This window comes from Panthera tigris, chromosome E1, assembly GCF_018350195.1.
Source record: "Panthera tigris isolate Pti1 chromosome E1, P.tigris_Pti1_mat1.1, whole genome shotgun sequence".
NCBI lineage: Eukaryota > Metazoa > Chordata > Mammalia > Carnivora > Felidae > Panthera > Panthera tigris.
In genome coordinates, this window is record NC_056673.1 from 42,551,025 (window position 1) to 42,577,593 (window position 26,569).

Sequence of the window (26,569 nt, forward strand, 5' to 3'; positions counted from 1 at the left end):
AATTGTTTTTAATGTTTATTTTTGAGAGACAGAGAGTGAGAGGGGGAGGGGCAGAGAGAGGGAGACAGAATCCAAAGCAGGCTCCAGGCTCTGAGCTGTCAGCACAGAGCCCGATGCAGGACTCAAACTCATGGACTGTGAGATCATGACCTAAGCCAAAGTCAGACACCCAACCAACTGAGCTACCCAGGCACCCTTCTCTTTAAGATATTTTTAAAAAGAAAAACTTGGATCGAGCACATGGGTGACTCAGTCGGTTGAGCATCCGGCTCTTGATTTTGGCTCAGGTCATGGTCCCAGTCTTGTGGGATTGAGCCCCTTGTCGGGCGTGGAGCCTGCTCGGGATTCTCTCTCTCTTCCATTCCTCCCTCTCACAATAAATAAACATTAAAAAAAAAAAAAAAAAAAAAAAGGAGAAAACTGGCTTATAAAAAAAATTAAAAACTGGGGCACCTAGGTGGCTCAGTCACTTAATCGTCTGACTTCAGCTCAGGTCATGATCTCGCAGTCTGTGGGTTCGAGCCCCATGTTGGGGTCTGTGCTGTCTCTCTCTCAGAATAAATATATAAACATAAAATAATTATTAAAAAAAAAAAAGGTGCAATGTGACAGATGTACACAGGATATTATGGGAGCACAGACGATCCAGTACTATTTTTTCTTTTTTAAGAGAAAGATGAAAATTGCAATAAATTTGTTTTACCTCATCAAGATCTTTGGTCTCTCTGCCCAGTTCATCATCATCTTCATCAGAATCAAGCTCTGGTCCAATATAATTTCCAAACTCGTCATATAAGTCGGTATCCATGATGCTAAAATTCAAGGAAAAGAGGAGTTAGATTCTGGCAAGGTAGCCAAGGTCTCCACAACACAGCCCCGTATTTCTAACCTTACAGTTGACTGTATCCCTCCACACATCTCCTCTCCAGTTACAGCCACCCACTGACTGCTCCTCCCCAAGCCCTGTACTTTCCCCTCCTCGCTGTTCTACTTGTTGTCCCTGTTTCCCTTCTCTTCTCCTATTCTTGTAATACTAAAAAGATTTTTAACTTTAAAATAATTTAATACCAGAGAGTTGCAAAGTAGCACAAATAATTTTTTTTCCTAAATTACTTGAGAATAAGTTGCTGACAGTGCCTCATCACCCCCTAATACTTGAGAGTAGGAGTTTAGCAAACTATGCCCTGTGGCCAATCTCGACTACTGCTGGTTTTCATACAGCCCCCAAGCTAAAAATGCCTTTTATTTTTAAAGTTGAAAAAAAAAATCAAAAGAATATTTCACGATATGTGCAAATTAATTGCATAAAATTCAAATTTCAGTGTCTATAAAAACAGCTTTATTGGAACACAGCCGTGCTCATTCATTTATAATGTCTGTGATTGCTTTTACACTGTTAACAGCAAAGTTGAGTAGTTGCAACTGAGACCATATGGCTCAACCAGCCTAAAATGTTTACTATCTGACCCTTGGTAGAAAAAGTTTTCCAACCTCTGCTTCAGTGTGTGTGATTCCTACAAACAAGGACATTTTCCTACATAACCAAAACACAACGATCAAAATCAGAAAATGAATAGTGACACATTACTACCACCTAATCCACAGACCTCTATTCAACATTCACAAATTGATTTTTTTTAAGTTTGTTTGTTTATTTATTTATTTAGAGCAAGCATGAGCAGGGGAGGGGCAGAGAGAGGGGGAGAGAGAGAATCCCAAGCAGGCTCTGCATTGTCAGTGTGGAGTCGACGCAGGGCTCAAACCCACAAACCATGAGATCATGACCTGAGCCCAAACCAAGAGGAGGATGCTTAACTGACTGAGCCACCCAGACACCCCCACAAACTGTTCTAATAATATGCTGCACAGCAAAAAAAGCCAACCTAGGATCCCATGTTTGCATTCAGCAACAGCTCCCCAGTCTCCCCTTGACTTTTATGACACTACACTTTTGAAGGTTACAGGCTATTGATTTTTGTAAAATGCCCCTTAATTTGGGCTTGCCTGATATTTCCCTATGATTAGATTCAGGTTTTGTTTTTTTGGCAGAATATCTCAGAAGTAATGCAGTGTTCCTTTCAGTGCATCTCTTATCAGGTGGTTCATGATTTTAATTTGTCTCATTAGTGGTGATGTTAATTTAATCACTCAATTATGGTGATATTTCCCAGACTTTTCCAATGTCAAGTTACTAGTTTTATCATTGTAATTAATAAGTATTTTCTGGGTTTTCTCTACTTCAATTATGGAAATTCTATTTAAAGTAATAACTCAAATGCCACCTCCTTCCAGCTTTTCTAGATCCTCAATTTCTCACTCCCCTACATTGCTATAGCCTTTTGTACCTTAATCAGCATTTAATTCTGCCATGAATGACAGTTTACTACTAATTAACCTCTCCAACAACCCTACAGTTTATAAGTAATAACAGACCAGAGGTGGGGTAAGGGTTAAAAGAGTTCAAAGACCTAGATTTGAATCCTAACTTGGTCACTTAATAACGATATACTTCAAGTAAGTTACTGCACTCCTCCAAATCTATTTCCTCAACTGGAAAATGGAGTGAGTAATCTCCACTGCATAAAAAGTATGAGACTTAGGGGCACCTGGGTGGCTCAGTTGGTAGAGCATCCTCTTGATTGTCCGTCAATCAAGAGTTGAGTGTCCAATTCTTGATTTTGGCTCAGGTCATGATCCCAGGGTTGTGGGATCAAGCCCTGTGTTTGGCTTCATGTTGAGCGTGGAGCCTCCTTGGGACTCATTCTCTCTCTCTCTCTCTCTCTCTCTCTCTCTCTCTCTCTCTCCCCCCCCCCCCCCGCCCCCACCCCAGACTCAATAAATGTTAACAAGCATTATATTTTAGCCATTCTTTTTTTTTTTTTAATGTTTATTTTTGAGAGAGAGAGAGAGAGAGTGCACAGGCACAAGCGTGTGATCAGGGAAGGGGCAGAGAGAGAGAGAGGGAGACAGAGAATCTGAAGCAGGCTCCAGGTTCTGAGCTGTCAGCACAGAGCCCCCTGCAGGGCTCGAAACCACAAACCACAGATCATGACCTGAGCTGAAGTGGGATGTTTAACCCACAACCACGCAGGCACCCCTGGCCATTCTTGAATACAGGGACCTGTATTCCTTGTCCCTAGCTGCCAATGCCCAAGATAGTACCTTGCATAAGTAGAAGTGGATAAATGTTTCAAATATTTAATTCTGAGATAGTGATATTTATCTCAAGTAAAGGACTAGCTCTAAAACTTGTAACTAAATGTTAGTAACTTTCATGTGCATAGAGATTCTTTTTACTTCCAAAGAGCTATCACATCTGTGCTCATTTCATTCTCCCAAGATCCATGAAATCGCACACATTTTTAGAAAAGGCTGCTAATGGAACAAACCAAGCTGATGTCTACTCCAGAGTCATTGCACTTACTCTCTTCTCAAATGCTCTTCCCTTGGATATTATACCGTGTTCCTTCATTTTACTCAGGTCCCTTCCAAAATGTCACTCTCTGACAATGTCACTCTAAAATAAAAATAGTCCTCCCTGGGGCGCCTGGGTGGCTCAGTAGGTTAAGTGTCCGCTCCTGATTTTCGGTTCAGGTCAGGATCTCACGATTTATGAGATCAAGCCCCTCATCCGGCTCTGTGCTGGCAGCGTGGAGCCTGCTTGGGCTCTCTCCCTCTCTCTGCCCCTCCCCCACTCTTTCTCTCAAAATAAACATTACAACAAATATAGTCTCCCTACACACATTCTCCAACCCCCGACTTTCACTGTTTTATTACTATTAGCACTAGTCCCTCCTTCACATGTATCTGTTCACGTCATTTTCACTATCATCTCCTCAACTATGATTTAAGCAAAGTCGTTTGTTTATTTGTTTTTTCACTTAGAACTGTGTTGGCACAAAACAAGCCCTCGGTAAGTATCTGTTGAATGAATGAATGCCTCCTACAAGGTACAGAGAAGATAGCTGACTTGCCCACAGTTGCACAAAACTAGTGGCCAAACCTCACTGCAGCTTCCCGCTACAGAATAAGGACGGAGGGAGCTTGGTAGAGCAGGAGTGAAGAAGGCAGAAATGGAAGAGGGATGAGATGGGACTGGACAGTAAGATAACGACCTCTGCCCAGGAAAGGAATTTTATGCACGGTCGACATTGAGGGAAGCCCGGAATCGAGGTGCGGGCTGTGTGTGTGTGGGGGGGCGTCTCTTTCCCTTTCTTGCTCCACGCTTGTTTACCCATCTGTAAAGCGAAAGGGGCAGAAAGCTTACAACGTCCCTTCCAGATCTGACATTGTTTAATTTCTCATCCCAGCCGGAGCAATTTGCCCCTGACGCTGACCCCGCGCCAGCTCACCTGCCGCTCTCCCAGCCAAATGCTCCTAGTCCGCTGCCGGAGACCGCGCTTCCGCCCCACGCCGCCGCACCGCTGCGCCCGCCGTTCGGAAGGACCCCGCAGACGCGTTTCTGCTCCGGGGACAGTCCTTTGCCTGAGGGCCGGCTGGGAGGAATGCCAGCCGCGGACCCAGGAACCGAGGAGGTGGCGTCGTGGGTCCCCAAACCAAGATGTGGGCTGCTTCAAAGAGACTGAGGCCTGAGGAGGCACGAATCTGATCAGGCGCCTTGAAGACACCCTGAAAAGGGGGGGGGGCCTTCGGGACGATCACGTGGCCAGGCTGTAGGCGCAGTTGCTGAGCAACTACAGCTGCTGGGCGTGGTCCACGTTGAGCTGTGCTGTTCTGGTGTATCTGGGGATTCCCAAAGAAAGCGAGGAAACCAAGGCCTGAGCTCCTGGGGTGGTGGGTAGGGGCGGGGGAGCGGAAGAGTTAGTTTGTTCTCTTTCAATGATTGGGGAGGACTCAGAACTGGACAGGCGCCAGGATACCTGAGTTCAGTTCCTCGCCTGCCCAGACCCCTTCTAGGTGTTCAGCTTACCCACGCTGGGGTGGAGCGGAAGGGCTAAGGGGTTGGTCCAGACCTCCTGCTTCCCTGCCCTAGGGCTGTTGGTGATGGCTCCGCCACAAAGTCTGGCACAAGGCGGCAAAAGTTTGAGGTTCAGAGAGGTCTCAGCAAGTAAATGCCAGAGCCCGGACTAGAACCCATGTAGATGATTTTTCTGTAGAACGGATCAGTCATCCTCACATATAAGCAGAGGTTGCAGAAGTACAGTGGCAGAACTGAAGAGGTTGCTCAAGTATCTAGGGACCTGTGTTCCAGCCCTGTTCTGGACGGAGGCATTTGGAAACTGGGATCATAGAGCCCCTTCCTCTGCCACTTCTGCTTCATTTCCTGCTCAGTCATTGTATCTGGTTTGGGTGGAAAGTATCATTCCCCATTAAAAACATTTAATGATGGGTGAAATTTTATCCCTGGGCTCAAGAGTATAGTTAACTGTAGTTCTGCTTCTGTGGGAGGTCCTCTGTCATAGCACCTCACTATAGAGTGAGCCCATATGGAATGGTGAAGGGACTGAATCCTGAGACCCAAATGTCTCTTCAGTAGAAGCACCAAAATTAAAATATTTTTAGAGGCAGAGAACAAAATTAAGACAAGGCTCCAGGGGCGCCTGGGTGGCTCAGTGGGTTAAGCGTCCAACTTTGGCTCAGGTCATGATCCTATTGTTTGTGAGTTCAAGCCCCACGTCCGGGTATGTGCTGACAGCTTGGAGCCTGGAGTCTGCTTCAGATTCTATATCTCCCTTTCTCTCTGCCCCTCCCCCCTCACACTCTGTCTCTCTCTTCCTCTCAAAAATAAACAAACATTAAGAAAAAAATTTCTAAAGACAGGGCTCTAAACTGAAAGTCAGTACTCTGTACTTTCCGTGACAAGTCTTAAGCAAGTTCTCACTGCAACTCCGCTCCCCCTGTAGAGAATTAGATTTTTTTGAGAGAGAGAGAGAGAGCATGCGTGAGGGGAAGGGGGGTGGGGAGAGAGAGAGAGAGAGAGAGAGGGAGAGAGAGAGAGAGAGAGAGAGAGAGAGAGAGAGAGAATCCCAAGCAGGCTCCACGCTCAGCAAAGAGCCCGACTCGGGGATCAAACGCACGACTGCAGGATCATGACTTGAGCCGAAATCAAGAGTCGGACACTCAACTGACTGAGCCACTCAGGAGCCCTGGGTGTTTTTGTAACACCAGATAAGTGGAAAGATATCCAGAGTACTTTGGGATTTTGTAGGCTGGCAAAGAATGCAGACACATCCTCCTCCCTGATATTGACCTTCCATGATGTCCATTTCCTCTGCCTTCCTAGAAACAGATCATGGAAAGGAACAACATCATTGATTTCAAGGCTTTGGAGAAAGAGCTGCAGGCTGCACTCGCTGCTGATGAGAAATACAAACGGGAGAATGCTGCCAAGTTCCGGGCAGTGGAACAGAAGGTGGCTTCCTATGAGGAGTTCAGGTTCGCTTAATGCTGTTTTTCTCAGGTCCTGTTACTATGTGGACAAGTGTGGATAAGAGCATGTGTTTTGAAGTCAGACAATTCTGGGCTCAGTCCTGACCCTACCTTCTGCTATGTATCTGATCTTGTGCAAGTTATTTAACCTCTCTGAGCTTCCGTCCCTCATCTGTAAGAGAGAGTAACTATTGTTATGATTAAATAAATAATTACATGTAAGATTTTGAGCACAGTGCCTGGCACATGGGAGGTGCTCAAAAGCTGTCAGCTATTGTTGCTGCTATTATTATTGTCATATTGGCTTGTTGATAGGTTTAGTCTCTATTATGCAAAGTCTAGCCACTTCACATCCACAGATAGCATTAAGTCCGTCCTCCAGTCTCTGGCTTTTGCCCACAGGGGTATTGTCCTTGCATCACATCTGAAGCCACTGGAGCGGAAAGACAAGATAGGAGGAAAGAGGACTGTGCCCTGGAACTGTCACACTACTCAGAGAAGGACCTCCCAGGAGGAGGCCACTGAAATCTCCCAGGTGGGTGAGGCCCAGCCTCTTCAGCCCAGTAGGATTCTCTGCCCAAACCTCTAATCCTGTGTCCTTACCACCCATACTTCTTCCTTATTTCTCATGTTAAACCAACAGAGGCAGGTTTCTGCCTCCAATCCCAGAAAGAAAAGCAACCAGCAGATGGTGAGGGTGAGTTAAACTGGGTAGAACAAGTCGGAAAGGTGGGCCAGGCAGGTCTCCTCCACGACTAGTCCTTTGACTTGCACTCCCAGATGAGACTGGAGTTGTTCTGCTCCCAGGTTATACGGTAGGTAGTATAATGATCCTGTGGCACTGTTGGGAGAGAGGCCCAGCCTGTCAGATTCTTAACAGTCACCTTGAATTCCTTTCTCTCTTTCTGAGGTTTCCATCATCCCTCTGCCCTGCTCAGAGTAAAGCCTGACTTACTCTCATAGAGTAGGGCTATGTCTGCATTCATCAGTGGGAACATCCCGGTACAAATGAGATTCTCAAATCATGGCCGGGTTCCTTGGGACCCTCCCTCCCTGTCCCATTCCCAGTTCCCTCATCTGAAAACCAAGCCTACAGGGACCACAGCCTACCCAGTGCTCAGAGAGCAACACTAGAGCTAAAATGAAAATCCACAGTCTCCCCTCACTGTCACTGTCTCAGTGTCGCAGAGCAGCTGGGAAAACTCTGGACTTCCTTTCCTTCCTTGTGATCCAGGAGAAAACACTTCTCCAGCCCGAGACCTCCGCAGAGTTCTACCGTGCTTGGCGGCGACACCTGCGGAGTGGGCCAGAGCGCTACCAGGCCCTGCTGCAGCTCGGAGGTCCAAAGCTGGGTCACCTCTTCCAGATGGACGTGGGGTTCGGACTTCTAGGGGAGCTGCTGGTGGCACTGGCCGAACACGTGAGGCCAACCGACCGGTTGGTGGTGCTAGGGATCCTGCGCAGCCTGGCCAGCACCGGGCGCTTCACCCTGAACCTGAGCCTGCTGAGCCAGGTGGAGAGAGAGGCCTGCAGAGGCCTGTTTCAGAAGCTGCAGGCCATGAGTACTCTCAGACCCACAGAGGAGGAGGAGGGGCTCGGCCAGGAGGAGGAGCGGGGTCTGGAGGAGCAGCCTGGTGAGATCCAGGAGGAGGAAAGGCTCTTGCAAGAGTTGCTGGGGGTGTACCAGGTGGATTGACCGGACCAGTTGCCTCCAGAGCCCCCCAGTGGTCACTGGAGGCTTTTTCTGCTTGTTGTCCTGGGGGCTCTGCAGGACTGTAATGAGAAGCCCACACCTGATTTCCTTCTCAGCTTGGAATTTTCAGAGCAAATAAAAGAATCGAATCTTCCTGACTTTTCCAGCCCCTTGGTGGCTCAGTATTCTGAACTATGTAGATCAGCAGGATGGTCAAGGGCCTAAGAACTTGAAAGAGTTTTGCTTCCCGCCCTTCCTCTGCCAAACCTCTAGCCCATGGCCATGAGAGATGAGTGTGGGCCCAACCAGATGCTGGCTATACCAGTTAAAGCCTCCACTCAAAAAAAAAAAAAAAAAAAAAAAAAAAAAGGAAAAACCAAAATCATTAATCTTCTGTGGTAAACAAACACTGATCTCCATAGCTCTTAACAAGAATACCCCAATAAATGATTGGACATTTAATCGACAAATAATCAAAGGCTACCTCCTTTGAAGTAAGGTATTTTCCTCAGGGACTGAATTCCTGTGCAGGCTGGGCCTGGGAAAGCCCCAAGCAATCAGGTTAGGTCTGGCCAGCCTCCTAGGCTGCACATCTGGCCAGATGTGCAGGCAGGCGGGTTTTCCTCAACTCCTGGATTAACCAAAGAGAAAACCTTTCCACCAAGCACCCAGGCAGGGCCTAGAGCAGGAAGGCAGAGATTTTCCTGTTCTAGCACTTCTCATTCCGGTTTCCCCTGACCCATTCTTGAGTGAGTGCCAGCGTTCTAGAATGGGGAGAGGGCCAGGTTCTAGAATGGTTTTCCCTCACGATCCTATCTGGAACAGGAGAAGGGCATCCTGTACATCAGCTAGGAATAAATTGCCTGGCCTTTGGCCACTTTCTCTGCAGACTCTTGCTTCTCTTCCTGGCTGCCCAATCCTTTCTCACCCTGGCAGTGATTTCTAGAAGCCCAGACCTTCAGTGCCTTGGTTTTGCCCTGCCCCCTCTGACCATTGCCTCCTGCAGGCATGAACCTGGCCCACACCACGGTGCTCCTGTGGGTGTGGGGGAGTCTCCAGGCCTTTGAAATCGTGGAGAAGGAGGACATCTTTCAGAGGACCCCCTGCCCCGCTTTTCTGATATTTGACAACGCAGCCTACCTGGCAGACATGAGCTTTGAGCTTCCCTGCCGCTGCAAGCCTGAGGAGGTGTCTGCTGTAGTCTGGTACTATCAAAAGCACCTAGGGAGCAGCCACACCAAAGTGCTGACAGACTTCGACGGGCGGGTGCTGACCGAGGAAACCCAGGCGCGCGTGGGCAGTGACATGCTGGTCCGCTTCAGCATCCGCATGTTCAGCCTGTTGGTTTTCCGGGCCCAGCCCGAGGACTCGGGCTTGTATTTTTGTGGCACCCGCAAGGGGGACTACTTCTATGCCTATGATGTGGACATCCAGAGCGGTGAGGGAATGGTGGCCACCTTCAAGGACCTGGGCCAGGAGCCCTTTGCAGACGAGCACCGTGGGAGCCTCCACATCTTCACCGCCTTCTGGGAGTGGACCCCCTGCGACCGCTGTGGGGTCCGTGGGGAGCAGTGGCGCATTGGCCTCTGCTACTTGAGGAGCCCAGATCTCTCCCCACGCTACCAGAAGACGCTGCCCGATGTGGTGTCCTGTGGTTCGCAGGCCGTGCCCTGGAAGCTTCGGGCCACGGCCAGGGAGCACACGCCCGAGCTACTGGTTCAGAGCTGCGTGGTGCCCTGTGAGAAGAAGACGACCCAGCAGGGCGTGATGGCCATCTTCAGTTACGTGTCCAAAGTGGGCAGCCGGCCCTGGGTGCCTCAGGTGCCCATTCAGTTCCACCAGCAGAGGCTGGGCCACGGACTCATCATCTCCTGTCCTGGGGCCCGGCCGGAGCACGCCGTGGCCTGGGACAAGGACCGCCAGTACCTCTACCGAACGCAGTACCTGAAGGGCGTCAACAGGTCCATGAGGGTGTTCATTGACCACGGCAACCATCTCCACATCCGCTTCACCCAGCTAAGTGACCGGGGCATCTACTATTGCTGGCGGCAGGGGGTGCAGGTCGCTGGGTTCCGACTGGGTGTCACGTCTCAAGGCCGCTACCGGCCCTCATTCTCGGACCCTGAGACTCGCTCTGCCGTGGAACTGACCCTGATAGGCTACCTGTTCATCACGGCAGTCTTTGTGGCCATTCACCTCTGTCGTTGCTGCTGTTACTTATTTCGCTGTTGTCCCAACTTCTCCCCCTAGGCCCCCCTCTTCCCCAGCTCTGAAGACCAGTTGTGCTCAGATGTGTCTGTTAAATGATACCGGATGCCTCCGGGTGGGCATCCTGGGCTGGGACGTGTGGCAAGGGGTGGGGGGTGTGGATAAATCTGTTAGTTACAACCTGCTCCTTGGCAAGTGGGGAAGCCTGAGGCAGGTAGGAGACAGGGGACTGAGGCCGGTACAGAAGTGGCCAGAGTGCACGTCTTCTGACATCATGATCAGAGAAGGAAGAAGTGAACGTAATATTTATCAAACAGCCTTTTTGATGTTGGCATTATGTTTGAGGTGCTTTATTTTCTTGCCTTCGAGGATTGCCCAGTGGGTTGAATTGGGGGCAGCAGGGAGAGGAAAAGGGAGCCTAGTACCTGTCCTCTTTCCCTTCCTCCTCAACCTTGACCCCAGACTGGCAGGTAGAAATGTCAGGTTTAGGAATAAAGGTAAAAACTAGAATGGGGAAAAATGTAGGAGGAAAGTGGAGGTCAAAGTTAGGGCTTTCCCAGGACTGGGGGCTGGGTGAGAAGAGGGGTAGAGGGATGGAGGGGGGAGGGGGGAAGGGCACCAGGGCTGCCATGTGGAGCAGGATTGGAGGTGGGATTTGTCCTGTGGCTGCTGCCACAAATGGGGTTTGGGGTCTCAAGATGATCAGTAATAAGAAGCAACTTGAATCTTGTCCAAGGCTACTTCCTGCCCCCTCCCCCAGCCCCAGCCTCTCCTGAACAGATCAGAGTCCACTCCCGGGAAGGACATAGCAAATGTCTTTATTTACTTCAGTGACTAAAGGCTGCATGGTGCCCTCAAGGTTGAAGGTTAGCAACAGTGGGTGGCTGGGAGGGAGGGGGAAAGGGCACCAGGTCTTAGAAAAAGGGAGGGACTCTCACTTCTCTGGCCTTAACGGGGTGAGGGGGACCCTGGAGCAGGCCCTCTCAGCCCTATTTCCGGGCACAGAGAGTCCTGTGCCTGCCCACCCCAACCCCAATCTTCCCATGGAGCGGTGCAGGTGCTCTGGGTGGAAGTGTCTGCCCTGCACTGCCCCACCTCCAGACTGCAGGAACACAAACCAGAGCCTTTACTCTGCTCATGCCTCCCATTTTCTAAATTATAAAAGAGGGTGCTACCTACAATATGGGGATACATTTTGTATTTGATAAAAGGCGCTTGGGTTAGGGAAAAGCAGTGGGTCACTGGAGGGTGGAGAATGTCAGATATGTGGCAGTGGCTTCACTCAGCAGCCTTTGCTGGGGTCTGGAGGCAGCAGCAGCGTTGGCTTAGAGGTTGGGTGGAGGGATTATGCAGCAAGAAAGGAGCCTTTAGAACTGGGACAAGGTGTGCCCTGCCCCCGGGGCCAGCAGCCCCCCTCTCTCTTATTTCAGCATTTTCAAGAGGATGAGTCACTTCCTTGATTCCCACAACCCAGAGGCCAAGTGTAACTGGCCATCCACAACCCCCATCTCTGATGTCTAGCATCATCCCCATGGCCTCCACCATCTCCACCTGCCTCCCCTCCAGCATTATGGAGGGAGGACTCCTGGGCTTGACCTCTCTGTACCCAACCTAGAGGTCAAGCAGCTCCCCTCTACTCCTTCTCAGCACCCCTTCCCTCTCCACTTACACTATAGATCCCCCAAGTCCTGAGAATCAAGCTCCCACATGCCCATGGCATGCCGACAGGGTGCCCACGTGGCAGCTCAGTGGGACTGAGACACTTGAATCATCACCCAGGAGGCCCTTCTGGGATCTGGGCAGGCCAGGTATTCTGTTTGGTGATTACTCCAGGTGGCAGGATGGCCCCACCCGCTCTCAGACTGCTCAGGGTCAGTCTAGAAGAAGAAACCTCTGTGGGAATTTCCCTTTCCTGTCCCAGGGTCTCCTTTTTCTCCAGCAGCCTGAGGACACTCAAAGGCCCACTTCCCAGGTACCCTCAGGGACCTCTGGCTCCGCCAACAGTTGCCATGACAACGGGGAGTAGGGAAATCCAGGTGATTTATTGGGGCCCCTACCTTCCCCCCCTTCTCTCCTTCCTCCTAGTTCTAACCCAAGCTGCTCACCCTTTGGGGTGAGTGCCTTGTTAGTTGGAGTTACTGGGTGCAGGGGGCAGGGGGTGCAGGCCTAGTACTGACAGAGCTTAGGGCAGCGAGCTGGCATAGAGACCGAGGGATGAGGGGAACAGCTGGGGTGGGTGGGAACTCGGGTCTGGGGAAATCAGCTATCAGAGACGGGGAGAGCAATCCCATCTCCTGCTCAGGCCTCTCACACTATGGGGTAGGGGCCACCTTGGGGGTCCTGCCTCACATCACATCCTTGTGCTCCTGCTTGGACTCCTTAATGACCTGCAGGGGACAGAGAAGCGCACAGCACATTAGTTAGGGGCCCACACAGACATCAGGCCCACTACCACTAGGCTATGTGACCTTAGACAAGTCCCCAGCTTTCCTGGGTCTTTCTTTTCTATGCTGGGAACCAGAATTCTCCCATGCAGTTGTCAGGAAATGAGGTAACACCTGGAAGCACTTAGCACCATGCCTGGCACATGGTGGCCTGGTATGGTAAGATTAGCCAGTACTGTTGCTGGCGTGATGGCAAGGCGGTTATGCCAAATCCCCTCTTCCCTTTCCTTTGGCGGGTTCCTTTTATCAAGCTGGAAACTGAAAGATGGGAGTGAAAACTGCTAACTTTAATTTTCTTCTTCTCTCCCCCAGGCCTGGTGCTGGGGGCATCTGAGTCAGGGTGAGACGGGGGAAGACCCGTCAGTGCCTAGGCACCCAGGCTCCCTAGAACTGCCAGTGGAAGGGATAGGGAACTGAATTACATCCAGGTTCCTTCCCCTCTTCCAGAGCCTCCCTGGGAAGCTTTTCCGAGTGATTGAGAACCTTCTCTGTGCCAGTTCAGGCTTTTTTCCAAAGCCTGGCTTCGAAAATTCCTGGAGGCAGCCAGAACCTGATGGGGCCAGAATCTCAGGTCTGCCCTCCTTACCTCTCCATCCCGCATCTCCACGGTCTTTACCACAATGTTCCTCTTAAGGTGGCCTTCTGACACGGACTTGGTGTCCAGGCTGGTTTCTGCAGACATGGGGACAAGAGGCCTGTGGGCTCTTGGGTCACTAGACATTTTCCCCCACCCCCAACTTCTCTATGAAACCCACAATCATGAGGATTGAGTATGAAAGTCTATCCCAACCAGGCAGAGAGGGCCTAGGATCCTTCATTATTATTATTTTTTAAATTTTATGTTATTATTTTTTAATGTGAAATTTATTGTCAAATTGGTTTCCATACAACACCCCGTGCTCATCCCAACAGGTGCGTTCCTCAAATATTATTTTTATTTTAGAGAGAGGAGGAGAGAGCGCAAGCCAGGGAGAGGGGCAGAGGGGGAGAGAGAGGGAGAGAGAGAGAGAGAGGGAGAGAGAGAGAGAAATGCAAGGCAGGCTCCAGGCTCAGTGTGGAGCCCAATGCGGAGGTTGATCCCATGACCCTGGGATCATTACCTGAGCTGAAATCAAGAGTGGGACGCTCAACTGACTGAGCCACCCAGGTGCCCCGGGCCTAGGCTTTTTCAAAGGGGATGAAGACCCCCAAAGTCCCCATGGTGCTAAGCAAGGCCTGGCTGCTCCATCCAGTGCTCTGCTCACTTTCCTGGCCTGGCTGCATTTCAGTCCCTCTGCAAGCCGTCACCTGGCACCTGGCTTTCTGACCACCCAGCACTGTGCCAAGGAAGGAGCACATGAGCTTTGAAATCAGGCAGGCCAGACCTCAAGTCCCAGCTCAGCCACAAGACTGTGGGCAAGTTAATTTACCTCTTCCAGCCTCAGTTTCCTAATCTGCAAAATGGGGATGATGGGGTCTACTTCTCTAGGTGGGAATGAGGAGTCCTTTAACTGAAATAATGTATGTTAAGTGACTAGCATGTTGTTAGTGCTCAATAATCGTGGGTCCCTTTCCCGTTCCTGTTCCCCTCTTCTTCTTCCCTCTGCTAATTCTCTGGGCCCTACTGACCCTTTACTGTTTGGCACCTGGCAATATTACCTCGACGACCCACTCTGCCTGGTTAAACTTCTGATACTGAACTAAGCCCTGGGAGATACACATATCTAGTGTTCCTAAATTTGTGGAGCAGAAGATTTTTTTTTCCTTAGACAAGAATCATTTGAGGCCCACTTACAAGTAAGAAGTCATTTAGGTCCCCCCCCCCCCAGAGAGGAAAATGTAACATGTCACACTAATATTTAAAATTAAGAGCAGGGAGCATAAAACTTTATCCACTACGAGAGCAGAAGTCCAGGGGGAAATGATCCTTTGGGCTGAATCAGCACTGAGCTGAGCTATGGAGCCTTGGGGACAGACGAATCAAGCAGAGAACCTGGCCATTGGGCACAGCAAGACCCTAGGGGCCTCCCGATGATGGGGAAGAGGAAAGGCAGAGGTTGGCGTTTGTTCAGAGGCCCCAGAGCATCTCATCTGAGCACCAGAGGACATATCACTTTGAACACCAGCCAGCTCTGCTAGTTTAACCTACATTTACTCTGTGCCAGGTCCTGGGCTGGGCACTGAGGTTGCTGGGAAAATGACACAAGCTTGGCCCTTTAGGGGAAAACCTGGGAGGAGGAAGCCCGAGAGGGCAGGGAAAATGGGCTTGGTGAGGCTCGTTCCCCGACAAGCTGAGAAAAGCACTGTGTCTGAGAGGCAGGCTGCTAACCGAGAGCCGGCGGGGCTCCATTTACAATCTGGTGAGCCTGTATTGGTATAACTTGTATTGTGAGCCTTTTGAGATGTCTTGTGACCTTGTGACTTTCCCCTTCTTTGGTGCTTTTGCCCCCTGTAGTGACAAGCAGTTAAAAAAACAAAAACATAAACATAAAACACTGAGATGGGCAGAGCTTGCTCAGGGATCTGCGGATAGGACAGAGGTTGAGACCTTCACCCGGTTCTGCTATAGGATGGGGCGCAGGGTTAGGGAGCAGGACACAGGGCAGAGCAGGACAGGAGCAGCTGCGGGCCCCACCTGGAATGCCCTGGGATACTGTGTTCTGGCTGAAAGCTCTGTGGTGAATTATGAAGGCCCCCTGGGCCCCTTTGCCCTGGTCCTTGGCCCCACGCCAGAGCAGCAGCCCACACGGGGCAGGAAGCGGGAATCCAACACCCTGCCCACAGGGCCCTGCTCTACTGACCTCGGATCTGCAGGTTGGAGAAGGTCTGCACGGGAATAGTGATGCTGAAAGACAGCAAAGGGAGAAGAGTGACTGGGCTGCCCAAGGTCATCCCCAGGTCAGGTCCCGGTCCAGGGTTATCGTGACAGCCTGAGGCCCTTCTCCTTGCCAGGAAAGGCTGAGCCCATCCCCTGGCTTTCCCCAGCAGCCAACATGCTCTCTGGGGCTGCAAGAGTCTGCAGGGGGCTGGGGTATTGTCTGGGAGGGGAACATGTCTTTTGGAAGGACAGTGCAGGCCCAGAAGATGGCAGAAGGGAGGAGGAAGTGGCGAAGAAAGTTCCGAGGAGGCAAAAGAGGTCAGTTGAGGGAAAAGAAGTTCAGTCTTCATTGGGAGGGTGGGGAGCGAGCCTTTTAGTTTGGGGGGTGACCCAAGTCCTTGCCCTGGGATCTCATGGATTGAATTGAATCCATTCATTCATTCATTCACCAAACATTTATGGAATATAACTGTGTGTTAGGCCAGCACTGTGCTGGGTACGGGGATAGGAGGGGCTTGGACGCAGGCTGTATAAGGCAGTCCCTGAAAGGAGCAAGGAGAGACCAGGGAGGGGCAGCAGGGAGGATTGACTCCCTAGGGCTCACCGGTTCTCCTCGCCCTCCAGCAGCTTCCTGTAGGTGGCGATCTCGATGTCCAGGGCCAGCTTGACGTTCAGCAGGTCCTGGTACTCCTGCAGATGCCGTGCCATCTCGTCTTTGAGGCTCTGCCCCTCCTCCTCCAGCCGGGTCAGTGCCTCCTGGTAACTTGCCGCCTCCCGCGCGTGGCGCTCATCCTGCTCCCGCATCTGCCTCTCCAAGGACTCGTTCTGTGGGTGGAGCGGGCTGGTGCCTCGGGGTAGAGTCACACCACCCCCACCCATCCCAACCAGGACCCCTGCCCTGCCTCTGCCCGCCGCCCCCCCCTCCCGGCCAAGTAACTTTTCAGAGCCCCAGCCCTCAGTCCTGGTGCCCGCCCCGGGCCCTTCTCTCCAGGCTGCAAGGCTGCAAGGGTTGCAGGTCCCCCCTCCGGCTTGCCCACACCCGCTGAGGCCCCGCGCTCACTGTGCCGCGCAAGGACTCCAGGTCGCAGGTCAAGGCCTGTAGCTGGCGCCGGTAGTCATTGGCCTCGTGCTTGGCCTGGCGGAGCAGCTCAGCGTTGCGCGCTGCGGCGTCGGTCAGGTCTGCAAACTAGTGGGGAGAGGATCCTAAGCGGAGGCGCAGCTGGGCTGCACGTCTGGGGCGCACGTCTGGGCAGGTGGGAAGGCATGGTCTCTGGGAAATCAGGGAGATGGGCAGGACCCCAGGCTTGGTGTCCAGGTCTCCCCCAGGACTTTGGCTCTGGGTGGGATTATTCCCATAGACGGAGACCCAGGGAGGGAGGGCACACAACGCCCTGTAGGTCTCCCTCACTGAGCACAGTGCTTGGGCAGGGGACGACTGAACAGATGGTATTTGCCACAGAATCCAGAATCTCCTGGGTTGGCAGCTCTATCCAGGAGCCTGAACCCTGTCCTCCTCTGCTGTGGACAGGGGGTTCTGGTGAGCAGAACCCCGGGTTCTAATAGCCCTCTCTCCCCCCAACTTGGAGTGAAGCTCTCATGGCTCCATCAGGCCTTGACCTGCCCAGAACCATCACTGGCTTCTGCCACTGATACTCCTCAGCCTGGACCCTGGGCTAGCATCCCCGGGCCACTGCCCCTCCGTGCTTTCTTGCACTCAGAAAGCCCCTTCCCTCTTCTCTTCAGGTCCTTAGGCTGCCAGTCTTGCCGAGCCCAAATGCCCTCCCTTCGACAATATCCACCCACCCGCATATAAACTCTGCCCAGCAGTGTTCTCTCTAGACACCATATTTGGGTGCACATCATATCTCCCTGGTCGAACATGTCTCTGTGTCCTGGGCGGTGCTGACAGGCAGTGGATGCTCAGTAACCCAGGACACAGCAGAGGCATCAAGAATGAAGGCTCCCAAGGGCAATGGCTAGGGTTAGACACCCAGTTCTACCATTTAGGAACCGTGTGACTTCGGGCAAATTAGTTAACCTCTCTGGACTCCAATTCTCTCATCTGTCAAAGAATAGTACCTTCTTCATAGTGAGTAAGATAATGCCTGCAAAGCACAGGGCCTGGCACACAACAATGTTGGCTAGCAAGAACAGTAGCAGGAACAGTAATAATGATAATTAACAGTCATGATAAGTACTTGTTGGAAGTTATGACACCTGTGTGGCCCTGGGGAAGCCACCTCACGTCTCTGGTGAAGGTCAATCACCCGAAGAGGATCCTCTCCCAGCCTTCTCTACCCCATTCCCCCATTCTTTTGTATGGAGCCAGGAGGGCTGCCTGGAGGAGGCAGGCTGGCCCACAGTCAGGGCTACCTTGGACCGATACCACTCCTCTGCCTCATGCATGTTGCTGGCCGCCATTGCCTCGTACTGCGTGCGGATCTCTCTCAGGGCTGCCGTGAGGTCCGGCTTGGCCACGTCCATCTCCACATGGATCTGCTGCCGGGCCAGCTGCTCCTGAAGTTCCTGCACCTCCTGGCCAGGATGAGAGAAGGGATGCCAGGGCTTGGGCCCAGGCCGCAGCTGGGGTTTCCCCACAATGCTATGCCCTTGTCTGCCTGCCCCGTGGACCCTGACATTGGCTAAGGGAAATGGGACAGTCCTAGTTAGAGGCAGTGGCATGGCACGGGCTAGGTGAGGCAGAGGGTCATTTGGGAGCCTCATGGTCCTCCCAGGTTTGGCCAGGCAGGAGCACTGCGAGTGTGCCTGTGGGTTTCCAGGTTCCATAGAGTCGTGGATTCCTAATCCGTAATCTGAAGTCAGCGCTCAGTGGTGTCTTTTAAAAACGAATAGCTTTCACTTAAATGGAGACAGGTGGCAGTGGGGGTGATGTCAGAGAGACTGACTGTGTGACCTCAGCAAGTTCTTTCACCTCTCTGGGCTTCGGTCTCCTCCTCTGTGAGAAGGAGACAGTACTGGAAGGGTTTCTACCTCACGGGGCTGTAGTGAAATAAAAAATGAGAGACACAAGGCCTGTTATAATTCTCAGCAAGTGGGGTGAGTGTGTGAGAATCTTACCAGGGGCTGAGGATGCTCTGTTGTCTCTGTCTCCCTCAGCCTCTCTGTCTCTCTGTCTCTCTCTCTCTCTTTCTCTCTCACTTTTGTTCTGTCTGTCTTTGTGTATTTCTCAATCTCACCCTCTCTGTCTCCGTCGGCTTCAACCTCTGTGTTGGCCTTACCTCCTCATGGATCTTCCTCAAAAACCGGATTTCCTCCTCCAGAGATTCAATCTTCCTCTCCAGATCCAGACGGGCTAGGGTGGCTTCATCTGCCTCCTGGAGTAGGGAGGGTGCAAAAGGCTGCTGGGACCCCAGACTCCTCTTCCCCACTCCCTCGCCTTGTCTGATCCCACCTTCTGTGGCTGGGGAGAGCAGCACATTGCTCTGGAGGGCTGGGCTTGGGGGCTGTGCTTGGGCGAGCTGCCCTCAACCCCTTACCCCCCTCCCTTGCCCCTCCCACCCCCCTGACCTGTCGATAGGTGGCCAGGTTGTTTTCGGCCTCCAGCCTCAGGTTGGTTTCATCCTGGAGCCTGGGGTAAGGGGACACATTCCTGGGTCCAGGCTCTTCTGAGGATCTTGGACCCCTGCCCCAGTCTCCCTGGAGGTGGCTGCCAGAGAGACCCTCCACCCCCTCCCCCCACCCCCAGGACCAGTGGAATGGCGAGAGAAGCGAGGGACAGAGGGTCCTAGACAGAGCCTTGACCAGGAGGGTGAGCAGACAAGGGACTTTGCTTTAACTCATTACTGAGGTGCCTTATCGAGGTTGGTGCACCTGCTCCTGCTCACACAGGCCCCTCTGCCGGCGCACACTCACTGTCGCATGCACAAACACACTCATCCTCCTGCACTTGAGGGCACACACGCACGCCCTGCCAGCTCAGCAAAACACCGTGTCCCTGGGGTTTCCTCTGACTTTTGGAAATGAGTTTTATTAGAATCTCTGCTTCACAGCTCTGCAAGCTGAAGTGGCCTGACCAGGGTCATAAGCAGGTGACAGGCAGCATCACCTGTGTTCTGAAGCCAGGCCTGCCTGCTCCCTCCCTCACCTCCTTTCCCCCAGAGCCCAGTCCCCCTAGGGCGCACCAGTCTTCTCTTCCCGTTCCTCCTCTGTACGGACCTGGGCTCCACAAGGCCACCAGGCCCTGCCGTGAGTGAAGTGCAGAGACCCTGCCTGTGGGGTCCCTGACTCTTCCCACAGAGCTTGCCCCAGTGGGGAGGTGCTGAGAGTGCACCCAGTGGGGAGGTAGGTGCAAAGGGGTCTTTGGGTGGGTCTTTCCCCACCCAGTGGGGAGGTGCAAAGAGGTCTTTGGGAATCAGGTCCCTGAGACTCTAGGCGCCCCCCCCACCCAGGGCCCTCCGGTCATCTTGGGGAGCGAGGACAGCCCTCGCCTCCCAGAGGTGGGGCAACAGAGGGGCCGAGGAGCGTGGAGGCAGAGCCCCCTGCCCGAGACCCGGCCGGACCGCGGTCACTCCTGCTGGAGCTGGCGGGGGGCATCTTCCCTGTTCATGTGGTCCCTCTCCCTGGACCCCCTCCTCACTTCTGCCTCAGGGTGCCCAGGTCCTGCGCCAGATTGTCTCTCTCGACCTCGAGCCGGGCGCTGTTGGCGGTGAGTTGGTCGAGCCGAAACCTTAGCTCCCGCAGCTCAGCCTGGTAGACGTCGGCCAGCTTGGTGGGCTCCTTGGCCCGCAGCTGGTTCAGCTCCGCAGCCAGCGCCTTGTTCTGCTGCTCCAGGAAGCGCACCTTCTCAATGTAGCTGGCGAAGCGGTCATTGAGCTCCATCATCTCTGCCCGCTCACTGGCCCGGGTCTCCTTGAAGCCGGTGTTGAGGGCCCCGGCCAGGGAGAAGTCCACCCGGGCCGGGAGTGGAAGCGGCATCCGAGCCAGGGAGACGCGGGTGCCCGGCCCCAGACGGCGGCCGGAGGCCAGGGCTCCCCCCACCATCTCCGAGGAGGAGACGTAGGAGCGGCGAGCGGCTGAGGTGACCCGTCTCCTCTCCATGCTGGCCCAGCTCTGCCCGCTCCTGGGAAGCGAGGGCTTTATGGAGGCGTGGGCCGGCCTGGCACCGCCCAAGCTGCCCCTGGCAACGCCCCCCTGGCATAGCCTGAGGGGGAGGGGCTGGGCGACAGCTCGGCCATGGGGAGAGCTCTTCTCACCCCACCGAGGTCACTGTGCCCAGAGGCAGGGCCTCCTGAGCACGCCAGCCCCAGCCCCGCCACAGACAGAGGTACTAGTGGGCAGTGCCTGGGGCCGGATGCTGGGTCTGGGGCCCTGACCACTGGGTGAGGAGGCCCTTTCTCTGGGAAAGTGGGCCAAGAAAGAGCTGGACCAGATGACCTCTGACCTGCTTTCCACTTCTGAGATCCCATAACCCAGGCCTTCCCTACTCAGCACTCCTGCTTCTAGCGGCCGCTAAGTGCTGGGACTTTGGCAAAGAACAAACCCGGTTCCTCCACAGCCTCCAGAAGCAGCCTACAGTTACAGTTTCCTGCCTAGCCCCATTCCTAGCAGACTGTTGGACTCCTCCCCTCGGAACACAGGCGTCCCACGTTCCTGCTTTCTCCCCTTTCCCTGAAAGTCTAGGGCTGTGGGCTGGAGTTGGACACCAGCCCTTTGTCTAGAAGGTCAGTGAAAGTCCCTGTCTAGCAGTCGGCGGGAAGGGGGGTGATGGAGGGAATGTGGAAGCCCCGAGGGGGCAAGAGAGGCAGAGGCTGCGTTCCCTGGCCTTCTCCCTGGGCCACACTTAAGCTCCTGCCTCAGTCCCACCGGACTCCTGTCCCCCTTGCTCAGCCTCTATGCACCCCTGCCCGGAGCCGGCCTTGACAGCTGCACAAAGCAGTTATGGATGAGCTGGCTGTCCCGGCTCCTGTCTTTGTTCCTACATCACCCTGTTTCTCTGGCCACCCCTCACCTCACTTTCACATTGGAGATTTATCTCCTTCGAGTTCCCACGCATCTGGCTGAAAGGATGGGAAAGGTCTCTGGGGATGGGTCAGTTTGGGAACCCAGGAGCCACTGGGCCCATACTAGGTAGCCCAGGGCCTGCGCCCTATAGCCTGACGCTTCAGATCCACCCCCCGCTTCTGTTCTGATCCCTCATGGCCAGAGCCTCACCCAGGCCCCTCACTCATCTGTGTCCTTGGACTTCTGGGAAGCGGGCAGCCTTCCTCTCCCCACCCCCCTGCTGCCCATGCCCATGCCTGGGCCTCTGATCCCTTCTCCTGGGCACTTGCTGAATAGAGCCTTGTTTTCCACCACTGGTCAGGGCGCCACTCGGAGAGGGCAGCCCCTGGGGGGCTGTGTTGTCTTTATCCCAAGATGCCAGGCTGTTAGGCAGAGTACAGCCCAAGCCCCCAGCTCAAAGAGCTTCTCGGAAGCATCTGAGGGGGCTGGGGTGCAGCGGGGAGCAGGCTCTGTGCCCACCCCTGACTATTGTGTCTGTGCCAAGGTGAGTCATTCAGTGGGCACAAGGAGAAGGCCCTGGGGTGGCAGGGGGCGGCCAGTCCAGCTCTGCCAGGTCTCCAGCTCTGTAGACAAGGCCTGGCTGCCTGCCCCCTCGCCAGCTCCCAGAGCCCGCTCACACCCCTGAGCTCCAGTCCGGGCAATGCCTCTTACCCCACACTGGGTAGATGCTCTCCATTCGGGCATATTATGGGCTGCTTGCGGAGGTTTCCCCTGTGAGTCCCAGCACAGAGAGGGGAGGCGAGGATCCCTAAGTCTTCAGCCACACCTGATCCTGGACCTGAGCAGTAACATGGGGAGGGAAATCTTGAGGAGGGGACGCCCCATGACTTTTGATCCTGCTGAGGACTGGGGAGCTGGGAAAGGTCAGGGGACATTACAAGAAGAAGAAGACTGAGGGCAAACCCTCATCCCCACTACTCTCTGGGTCTGGGAGCGGCTGTCCTTCCAGCTTGCCGGGCAAGTCACAGTGTGCGGACTTCTCTCTCCGTTCCAGTAAAATCTAGTTGAAGGGAGTGCAAAGCCATCTTGGAGGGAAAATGTGTCACAAGAGCAGGAAGGGCTTGGCAGTGAGGCTCACTGAGTCGCACCTGTGTGTGTGTGACACAGCACTCGGGCAGCAGCAGAGGGAGGCCCCCCTTCACCCGCTTTGGCCACCTGCCCTGGACCTGTGTCACCCAGGCTTCTCGCTCCAACTTCAACCTCCATCTGACCCTAGACCCATCCCCCACGCCCAGCCCTTAACCATCCGAAGATGTCCACACAAGAACCAGGCTGGTTGTGGTCATTTGCCAAACTTTCATTATTTTATATCACACATTCATTGTGGAAAAATCAGAAAACACAGATAAGCAAAACGAAAAAGTTCAATTAGCCGTGATTTTGCCACCTGGAGATAATAAACACTACCAGATTTCCCCCCACATCTATAAATTCTTTTTTTGTTTTTTTACAAGTGGGCTCATGCCGTACAAATTATTTTGTAATTTGTTTTTTTTTCACTCAGCAATATGTTGTGAACATCTTTCCATATCAATAAATATTTATCTACATCATCATCTTAACAGCTGCATGGCTCTCCACTGTATGCATTCATTTGCCCAAGCTTTATTGTTAGACACACACTCGTCCCCCGCCCCGCCTCTCTCTCTCCCTCTCTCTGTTCTAGATCCCACTATGCCGCCCAGTTGCTTCAAACACATGCAGCTCCCGGCATACCCCACTACTCCCATCCTTCTGGCCTGGCTGAGGCCCCATCTCTGCGGCCCCTCCTCTCCTGCCTCCCTAATCTAAGGGCCTCACCATCCGAAACCTCAAGCCAATCCCTACACTGATTTCTGGATAGACAGCAGAAAGCTGCAGGCCTTGGAGAGAGGATGCCTGGATGTCCCTCTGCAGGGCCTTCAGCCAAGATGTGCCCCCACTTCAAGCCAAGGTGGGGACAAGATGGTCTCCCACCCCCTATGCCCCTCCCCTGTGTCAGAATCTGCCAGGATGCCCTCCTGCTTACAGGGCCCAAGTGCCTCCTGGGACAGATCAATAGCACACCTGGCCTCAACCCACACACCAGATGCCTAGCGTTTTCTAAATTTGCCAGCTTCTAATTCAAGCCACTAGACTGCTGCCCACTGGCTCTCCTTGTGCCCCTGCCCGGTTCTCAGTGCCTGGCACAGCATGGCAGTCAGCAAGCGTGGGTGGGATGAAGAGAACTTGGGTCTCTCTGGTGGACTCCTTGGCCACTACTGAGTCCATCCATCCCATGTGGGCCCCGACCCCGAGGAAGGGAACCAGGCCCTGGTGGCCACTAGATGGCACTGCGCAGCTGCCCAGGTTCAAGAAACAGCAGGGCGCCGCAGAGGGGAGAACATGGGTCTCACAGCTGTAGGTAGAGTTTCTAAAACCCACATTTGTATCACCCAGAGGAATCACTCCATTTATTCTCTTGAGTTGCTTCTAACTGCTATGACAGTGCCCTCTAGAGGAGAGCAAGGCCACGGGCATTCAATGGCTATGTGATCTTGGATGACTTCATGAGCTTTCTCCGAGTCTCCATTTCCACACCTGTAAAATGGGGACTCGCCGCACTTACTTCCAAGGTGGCTGTGAGGATAAAGTCAGTGAAAGCCGGACACAGCAGCTGCTCTATAAACCATAGACTCCATGTAATAACACGTCCCCGGTGCTTTACCTATTTACACGTTAGCAATGGGGTGGACCTAGAGGGGCGAGAGCTGGGTCCTCCAGGGGGCGCTGGAATGTCTTGTTAGCTCCACCGGGGGTGGGGAAGGGACAGTGTATAGGTACCTCCCCAGGACAGCTACCTGGGAGTATGGAGAGGACACAGGGGGCACCAGCCAGTGAAGAGAGCCTAGGAGGCAACACCATTTGCCCCCAGACCACGAGTTGTGTGTGGCTTTGGGTCTGCCAGGAGACAGGTGTGAGTTACCTCTGACTACCCCGGAGTAGCAGTTCCCAGCTTGCTTTCCCGCCTCCCTGACTCCCCCCAGGGGCTCTGTCCCTCCATCCTTGCCCTTCCCCAGCCGTAGACTTGAGGCCCACAACTCCATTGGCTTGAGAAGCTCTGGTGTTTTTATATTTTATTTTATCTTTCTCAAGTAGGCTCCACACCCAACGTGGGGCTCGAACTCACGACCCGCAGATCAAGAGTCGCCCGCTCCACTGTGAGAAGATCTTAGTGTCTCAACATGTCCCATTGGAGTGGGTCTCTCCTACACCTCAGCCTGAGGCTTCCCAAGGAGAGGGGCCCCATGGATAGGGGCTTCCTGATGTTAGGACCTATATCTTTCCATCAGAATGGAGTCTCCCTAACAATATGGTCCCTCAGGACACCCTCTCTTCTTGGATGGGAGCTCCCTGACGCAAGCGCTCATGGTTCACCGTCAGACAGGAGCTCCTTGAGGGCAGGGATTGTCTCCCCTTTTAGCCGGAGAATGGCTACCTCAGGCCCTGGCTGGTTCCTTCTCCTGTCATCTGTCAGCCTGTGCCAAGCCAGCTCTGCTGGTGAGAAGTGCCCAACTCCTGTGGCTGGGAAGTGGCCCAGCTCCTGGATGAACCCCCAGACTCCTTCCCCTTCCTCTTTCCTGGCCGCTGTCAGCTCGTGGTTGGAGGCATCAGCTCACTCACCTTCACAGACCCAGGGGCCAGGCTGCGGCCCTGGGGTTAATAAACTTGGACCCTTTCTCTCCCCGCCTCTCCCCACCCTCCCGGGCGCTTCAGCCTGCCCCCCACTTTCCAGCCTCTAACCCTGAGACCTGCTTTTTAATTGCTTTCCCCGATCTGTTCTGCTCCCTGCTCCCCTCTGTCTCCCTGCCTGACTGAGTCCCTCTGGGAGGGTGAGAGGCAGGGGCCAGATGTATCCCTGGTGGGAGGAGAGGGCTGGCAGGCAGCCTGTTATTTCCAATCCAGTGGTCTTCCAAATGGACAGGATGCGCCAGGGAACAGGGGTGGAAAGGCTGTAGGCGAGTTGAAGGGAACACTTAAGGAGAGCTAGAAAATACAGCCATGGTCTCCAGGCCCTTGGGGGGGGACTCTGGTCGCTTCCTCCCCCTACAACCTCCATCCCAAGCCCTCCGAGGTCCCTCTTCACGAAAGAACCACGGAGGAGGGGAAGACAACCATGAACTAGATTCTGTCTGGGAACCAGGATCCCCCAAGCTTAGCTAAGAGCCAGAGAGGGACATTCCCGGGAAAACTGGGAGACAGATGAGCAGGGGCCTGAGATGGAGGACTGCTAAGTTAGCAGCATGCCCCACCCCCTCTGGTGACAAAGTCCCCTGTGGGGGCCGAGCTGATGGCTGGGGGTGGGAGGACCCAGGGGGAAAAGCGGGGTCCCTTCTGTTGACAGGTCCCAACACTGAAGGAGGTTTGGGCTTACACTCGGGTGAAAGGGACAGGCACCATCCCGACTCCCTGCGTGAAGGGACAATGTCTTATTCTGTGTCTGCAGCTCCTGGCACTGAGCCTGGTTCTCTGAATCGGACAGGACTTGGTACCCCAGTGTGGGGTCCAGACACCAGCTTCGGGGCCTCAGGCGGGCAAGGAGATGGGTGCAAAGGGCCTGGGAAGAGAGTATTCTAAACTCCCAGAAGTGGAGTGAGGGGCTCTGCCCAGAACCCCAAGGTGAGAGAGGCCAGGTGAAGCAGGAAGAGGGGCCTTAGATCAGGCTGGGCCTGCAGTGGATGGGGGCGGGGGGCATTGATTGCCGTGTCTCCAGGATGACTCTCTTTATGTAAGAACAATCCAATCTCAGAGCCTCATCGCCGCCCACGGAGGTCAGCTGGGAGCTGGCCGTCAGCTCGCTGCCCCCTCAGCCCTGGCCAGCTCCCTGCAAAGCTGGGACCAGCCAGGCTGCCTCCTGGCCAGCGGGACACCGTGCAGCGAGCACTCCCAGCCCGACCTCCTGTGATTGAGGGCAGGAGCCACACGTGCTTAACTCCATTGGCAGAGTCTTTGTACATTTAATGGGTCACCCGAGAGCATATCTTGCACCATGGAGCC

The 26,569-nt window shown here is 53.7% G+C and overlaps 4 protein-coding genes across 6 annotated transcripts in view; 2 read left to right on the forward strand and 2 right to left on the reverse strand.

Annotated features, from left to right (window-relative positions):
* The window catches only part of EFTUD2 (elongation factor Tu GTP binding domain containing 2), a 39,425-nt gene extending 34,816 nt beyond the window's left edge, over positions 1-4,609 (reverse strand). The window contains exons 1-2 of the mRNA XM_007093828.3: positions 4,353-4,609; positions 704-812 (exon numbers count right to left, since the gene is read on the reverse strand). Of these exons, the coding sequence (XP_007093890.1) occupies positions 704-808 (105 nt within the window). The 5' untranslated portion in view covers positions 809-812; positions 4,353-4,609. The remainder of the gene's footprint in view (positions 1-703; positions 813-4,352) is intronic.
* Positions 4,610-4,693: 84 nt separating this feature from the next.
* CCDC103 (coiled-coil domain containing 103) lies at positions 4,694-8,241 on the forward strand. 2 transcript variants are annotated; one of them, XM_007093825.3, is made up of 4 exons: positions 4,694-4,794; positions 6,245-6,396; positions 6,793-6,925; positions 7,625-8,241. In XM_007093825.3, the coding sequence occupies exons 2-4, from the start codon at positions 6,254-6,256 to the stop codon at positions 8,084-8,086; spliced, it is 738 nt and encodes a 245-aa protein (XP_007093887.2). In that variant the 5' UTR covers positions 4,694-4,794; positions 6,245-6,253; the 3' UTR covers positions 8,087-8,241. The 2 variants fall into 2 exon arrangements, with proteins under 2 accessions (XP_007093887.2, XP_042822052.1); XM_042966118.1 differs by having other exon boundaries at positions 4,706-4,794; positions 6,251-6,396.
* Positions 8,242-8,440: 199 nt separating this feature from the next.
* FAM187A (family with sequence similarity 187 member A) lies at positions 8,441-10,372 on the forward strand. Its single transcript, XM_007093822.3, has one exon. The coding sequence runs from the start codon at positions 9,092-9,094 to the stop codon at positions 10,331-10,333; it is 1,242 nt and encodes a 413-aa protein (XP_007093884.1). The 5' UTR covers positions 8,441-9,091; the 3' UTR covers positions 10,334-10,372.
* Positions 10,373-12,257: 1,885 nt separating this feature from the next.
* On the reverse strand, positions 12,258-20,590 carry LOC102954891 (glial fibrillary acidic protein). Of its 2 annotated transcripts, XM_042967337.1 has the most exons (10): positions 20,130-20,590; positions 19,061-19,121; positions 18,772-18,867; positions 17,906-18,067; positions 16,593-16,718; positions 16,137-16,357; positions 15,516-15,559; positions 15,044-15,163; positions 13,322-13,407; positions 12,258-12,678 (listed from the first exon to the last, which is right to left on the reverse strand). In XM_042967337.1, exons 1-10 carry the CDS (start codon positions 20,588-20,590, stop codon positions 12,637-12,639), a joined length of 1,419 nt encoding a protein of 472 aa, XP_042823271.1. In that variant the 3' UTR covers positions 12,258-12,636. The 2 variants fall into 2 exon arrangements, with proteins under 2 accessions (XP_042823271.1, XP_015398238.2); XM_015542752.2 differs by lacking the exon at positions 15,044-15,163.
* Between the last annotated feature and the right edge of the window lie 5,979 nt (positions 20,591-26,569).

Bases quoted from the DNA above. Each gene is read 5' to 3' on its own strand.
- CCDC103 (XM_007093825.3), top strand. From the start codon at position 6,254: ATGGAAAGGAACAACATCATTGATTTCAAGGCTTTGGAGAAAGAGCTG. The intron at 6,397-6,792 runs GTTCGCTTAATG...TTTTGCCCACAG, and splicing joins GCTTCCTATGAGGAGTTCAG to GGGTATTGTCCTTGCATCAC. The intron at 6,926-7,624 runs GTGGGTGAGGCC...CTTGTGATCCAG, and splicing joins AGGCCACTGAAATCTCCCAG to GAGAAAACACTTCTCCAGCC.
- LOC102954891 (XM_042967337.1), bottom strand. From the start codon at position 20,590: ATGGAGAGGAGACGGGTCACCTCAGCCGCTCGCCGCTCCTACGTCTCC. The intron at 18,068-18,771 runs GTAAGGCCAACA...CATCCTGGCCAG, and splicing joins TGAGGAAGATCCATGAGGAG to GAGGTGCAGGAACTTCAGGA. The intron at 12,679-13,321 runs GTAAGGAGGGCA...TGTCCCCTGCAG, and splicing joins TGGAGATGCGGGATGGAGAG to GTCATTAAGGAGTCCAAGCA.
- FAM187A (XM_007093822.3), top strand. From the start codon at position 9,092: ATGAACCTGGCCCACACCACGGTGCTCCTGTGGGTGTGGGGGAGTCTC.